The sequence below is a fragment of the Otolemur garnettii genome, unplaced genomic scaffold, assembly GCF_000181295.1.
Source record: "Otolemur garnettii isolate 467f Iridium unplaced genomic scaffold, OtoGar3 scaffold00005, whole genome shotgun sequence".
In the NCBI taxonomy this organism is placed as follows: domain Eukaryota; kingdom Metazoa; phylum Chordata; class Mammalia; order Primates; family Galagidae; genus Otolemur; species Otolemur garnettii.
In genome coordinates, this window is record NW_003852400.1 from 41,931,501 (window position 1) to 41,936,792 (window position 5,292).

General features: G+C 37.0%; 1 protein-coding gene across 1 annotated transcript in view; it reads left to right on the forward strand.

Moving 5' to 3' along the window:
* DHX29 (DExH-box helicase 29) overlaps positions 1–5,292 on the forward strand; it is a 55,534-nt gene that overhangs the window by 21,028 nt on the left and 29,214 nt on the right. The window contains exons 11-12 of the mRNA XM_003782762.3: positions 467–1,075; positions 3,636–3,779. Coding sequence (XP_003782810.1) covers positions 467–1,075; positions 3,636–3,779 — 753 coding nt within the window. The remainder of the gene's footprint in view (positions 1–466; positions 1,076–3,635; positions 3,780–5,292) is intronic.

Sequence of the window (5,292 nt, forward strand, 5' to 3'; positions counted from 1 at the left end):
CCAGCTACTTGGGAGGCTGAGGCAGGAGACTCGCTTGAGCCCAGGAGTTGAAGGTTGCTGTGAGCATGATGCCATGGCACTCTACCCAGGGGGATAGCTTGAGGCTCCGTCTCAAAAAAAATAAATAAATAAAATAAAATAAAAAATAATAATAATAATAAAGTTAACCTTAGAATATGCCTGTAAGGGAGGTACTGTTACTAACCCCATTTTAAAAATATTAAAGCTGAGGCACACACACTTAGTTGAGGCTAAGTTACTTGCTCAAGGTCATATAGCTAGGAAGTCCAGAAGCCTAAATATGGTATGCTATTCTTGAGTTTGTATCATATGCATATTAAATAACTTAATAGGTTAGAGCCAAATTTCATTTTGAGAGAAATATAGCCACTCGAAGTTCTAACCAATTGAATTCCAGTAGTCAATAGTTACCAAAAATAATGAATTGCTGTTTTTTTCCCTTTAGTCAGTTCATCAGTTACTTCCACCCACTTACCGAGATGTTTGGCTGGAGTGGAGTGATTTGGAAAAGAAAAGGGAAGAATTAAATAAAATGGAAACAAATAAACCACGTGATCTTTTTATTGCTAAACTTCTGAATAAATTGAAACAGCAGCAGCAACAGCAACAACAGCATTCTGAAAATAAGAAAGAAAACTCTGAAGACCCTGAGGAATCTTGGGAAAATTTAGTTTCTGAAGAGGATTTTTCTGTACTGCCCATGGAATCAGCAAATGCAGAAGATTTGGAACCTGTTAGAAACCTCTTTAGAAAGTTGCAAAGGACACCTAAATATCAGAGACTTCTAAAGGAAAGACAGCAATTGCCTGTGTTCAAACATCGAGATTCAATTGTTGAAACTCTTAAGAGGCACAGAGTAGTGGTTGTGGCAGGTGAAACAGGGAGTGGTAAAAGTACTCAAGTACCACATTTTCTCTTGGAAGATTTACTTCTAAATGAGTGGGGAGCAAGTAAATGTAACATAGTCTGTACCCAGCCCCGAAGAATCTCAGCAGTAAGTTTAGCCACTAGAGTGTGTGATGAATTGGGCTGTGAGAATGGACCTGGAGGAAGGGTAAGCGATCCTTCAATTCCCTCTCACTGAATGATGATATTACTCACCATTGCTCTTGGGATCCAAATGGAACCTGTAACATAAATGAGTTTTAACTGTTACTGGGTTGTTCAATAGCAAATTTCAGGCACTTTTTGTTTTCTTTGACAGATTTGCTAATATGCTGCTGCCCTTAATATGAAAAGGGTTGTCCATAATTTCATCATTAAAATTCTCAAATAGAAGAAAAAATATATTAACTTTATTAACTGAACATTCACATATGTTACACATTAAATTGCACAAAGAATATGGTCAAGCCAGGTGTGGCGGCTCACATCTGTAATCCTATCCACTCTGAGAGACCGAGGTGGTAGATTGCTTGACCTTAGGAGTTCAAGACTAGCCTGAGCAAGAGTGGGATTCCATCTCTACTAAAAATAGGAAAAAAACTAGGTGGGCATTTTGGCCAGTGTCTGTAATCCCCACTACTCCTGAGGCTGAGGCAAGAAGGTTGCTGAAACCTAGGAGTTTGAGGTGGTTGTGAGCTATGACTCCATGGCTCTCTACCCAGCGTGACAGAGTGAGACTCTGTCTTGAAAAAAGAAATTGGACAAATTCAAATTTGACTAATCTCATAATATCTCAAATGTTTTAAATATTTTTTTTTTCAGAGACAGAGTCTCACTATCACCCTTGGTAGAGTGCCCTGGCATCACAGCTCACAGCAACCTCAAGCTCCTGGGGTTAGGTGATTTTCTTGCCTCAGCCTCCCAAGTAGATGGGACTACAGGTGCCCGCCACAACACCCAGCTATTTTTTGTTGCAGTTTGGCCAGGGCCGGGTTTGAACCCACCACCCTTGATATATGGGGCTGGCGTCCTACTGACTGAGCCACAGGCACCACCCTATATGCAAATTTTTTTCTGTGGAATGTATCCTGAATGATTTTTATTCTTTACAATGAGCAGATGGGAACAATACAGATGAAAGTGCTAGGCTGGATGCAGTAGCTCACACCTGTCATCTTAGCACTCTAGGAGGCTGAAGCAGGAAGATGGCTTGAATTCAAGACCAGCCTCAGCAAGAGTGAGACCCTGTCTCTACTAAAGATAGAGAAATTGGGTGGCGCCTATGGCTCAAAGGAGTAGGGTGCCAGCCCCATATGACGGTGGTGGCGGGTTCAAATCCAGCCTCAGCCAAAAAAACGGCAAAAAAAAGAAAAAAAAGAAATTATTGGACATGGTAGCTCATGCCTATAGCCCCAGCTAGTTGAGAAGCTGAGGCAGAAGGATCATTTGAGCCCAAGTGTTTGAGGTTGTAGGGAGCTATGATGATGTCACTGCACTAGCTGGGGTGACAGCAAGAAAGACTCTTAAAAAAAAAAAAAAAAGAAATACTAGCCAGGGGTGTCCAACCATACCCTGCAGGGCACCTGCAAATTATGTGAGGCCTGTTTTGCTTGTCTGTGGTGTTGGATATGGCAGAAATTATGCATGGACCCTTTTTTTTGCTCATCAGCTTTTATTAGTGCTTTTGTTTTTAATGTGAAGATGAGTAAATAAAATAGCTCTTATTTTTCCAATGTGTGGCAGGAAAAAACAGGCACTCCTGATTCCTATTTTCTTTTTTTTTTTTTTTTTTTATTGAATGGTAACTATGTACATTAATGCACTTCTGGGCTGATTCCTGTTTTCAAGCCTTATATTTTTTTTTTTAATGGGAAAAAGTATTTAAATATCTATTGTCATGCATTTTGTCATGAAAGTTTACACAAAACTGGCCAAACTTAGCCAGAGTGCCTGCAAATTGATTACACTGGTTAGAAGCAAATAAAATGAATTGTGAGTTCACATAATTCAGATTACTTTATACTTTGAATTGTTCATTCTGGAGATGGTATATAATGTTTTTGTTTCTAGGATGGTACTCCTTCATTAAACATGTTTTATTTAGCAAATTGAGTTTCTGTCATGAAACAAAGGAGGATAAAAAGGCACAGTTTTTACCCTAAGAGAATGACAGACATGTACACAAATAAAAGAAAGGAATGATTGAAAGAGTAAGAAAATATGATAGGAATAGATGGAACATCAAAATTCCCATTAGGTACCACTAGTAAGATAATGGTGGCAAGTTCTATGAGATCATGGTAGAAAAACAGAAGAAATGGTAGGAGCTGTGCTAAAATTCTATATTCAATATTTTGCTCAATTCATTCAACATCAATTATGTTTATTAATGGAACTTGGAAAAGATGAACAGCTTTTTTCTGACCATCATGAAAAGAACAAAGGTTTTTCTCCATAAAATTACTGAAGCAAATTGTATAGTTTTATATAATTGAAACCATGAAAAAATACTATAAATAATAAATTGTACTAACTAGATGGTAACAAATTGCATTAAATAGATTTACTAAGCAATTATTTCTCACTAATACTGTACATATATTGTAATTAATTGCACAAGTTTACTTAGACTGCTCCATATTGTTGCAAGGTCAGAACCCAGACTTTACTTTGTAAAGCTTGTTTTCCAGATTACTTGTGAGAATCTGAGCCTTGTATTCTTTCTCCAGAATTCTTTGTGTGGATATCAGATCCGAATGGAATCTCGAGCTTGTGAATCTACCAGGTTACTCTATTGTACAACAGGTGTTTTGCTAAGGAAACTTCAAGAAGATGGTCTGCTAACTAATGTATCTCATGTTATTGTAGATGAGGTGAGTAGAATTTCTAGTTGTGTTCAGAATTTTGAAATATTTTTGTATTGAAAAGATGTTACTTCTAATACTAGCTATCATTTTTTTGTGTGCTTATTAGTAAATGCCATATACTTTTTGTGTAATAATGTAATTTCTTCTAACAAACATCTCATGTTAATTGACTTATTTAATAAATGCTATTTATTTGTTATATGCAAATATAGCATATATTTATATATAACATATTTATATATAAAAATTTATTTAATACTTCCAGCAATTCAGTGAAGTAGAAGTAGATATCATCTTCATTTTATTTATTTTTCTAAGAGACAGGATCTAGCTTTGTCACCCTAGATGGAGTGCAGTGGCACAATCTTAGCTCACTCAGCTCAAATTCATGGGGGTTTAAGCAATCCTCCTGCCTCACTTTCCCAAAGTGCTAGGATTACAGGTGTGAGCCACTACACCTAGCCTATCTTTCTTTCTTTTTTTTTTTTTTTGCAGAGACAGAGTCTCACTTTATTGCCCTTGGTAGAGTGCCGTGGTGTCACACGGCTCACAGCAATCTCCTACTCCTGGGCTTAGGCGATTCTCTTGCCTCAGCCTCCTAAGTAGCTGGGACTATAGGCACCTGTCACATCTGGCTATTTTTTTTGTTGCAGTTTGGCCAGGGTTGGGTTTGAACCTGCCACCCTCAGTATATGGCACTCTATCCACTGAGCCACAGGCACCGCGCAGCCTATCTTTATTTCAAATTGAGGTATATAAAGCTCAAAGAGTTTGCTCAAGTTCACTTAGCCAGTAAATTCTGCAGCCAAGGGTTCAAACCCAGCCAGTGTGTCTCCAAATCTATGTTCTTATAATGTCTCTTAGATGTTACACTTAGTTGTTAAATGATCTACTCTAATTCTTATGAAAGATAAGAAATCTTCAATATGTCATTTCTCTAGAGATAATGCCCTTGAATCAGTTTGAATACACACTTAAATTGAATTCCAAAAATTTCACATTAGAATTATTTTTAAATGGTATACTGGCCTAGTCTGTGTAAACTAATCTGCTTTCTTCAAGAACAGACAAGATGTGTAGCATTTCTGTTATTCAGAAAATATTAAAAATTTTGCTAATGTAAAGTTTTTGTGAATGTCTGTTAATTCACTGTGCTTACAAAGCAATAGTGAAAGTTTAGTCATTTATTGACTTTTAGTTAATAGGCTATGTATAGATTAATACAGGGTTATTTTCCTCTTTTTGGTTAGAAAATATTAGAAGCATATAAAAGTAGGAAAATGCAAATAAGTATTAAAATCTCATGATCCAGAAAAAAATTAGTGTTAACATTTGTGTATTTAAATATGTATATATTTAGTACGTACATTTATAATTCTTTCATCTGATTAGTCAACAAAAACATGACTTTTAAAATAGCTTTATGGCTCAGCGCCTATAGCTCAACCGGCTAAGGCGCCAGCCACGTACACCTAAGGTGGCGGGTTCGAATCCCCAGCCCGGACCTGCCAAACAACAA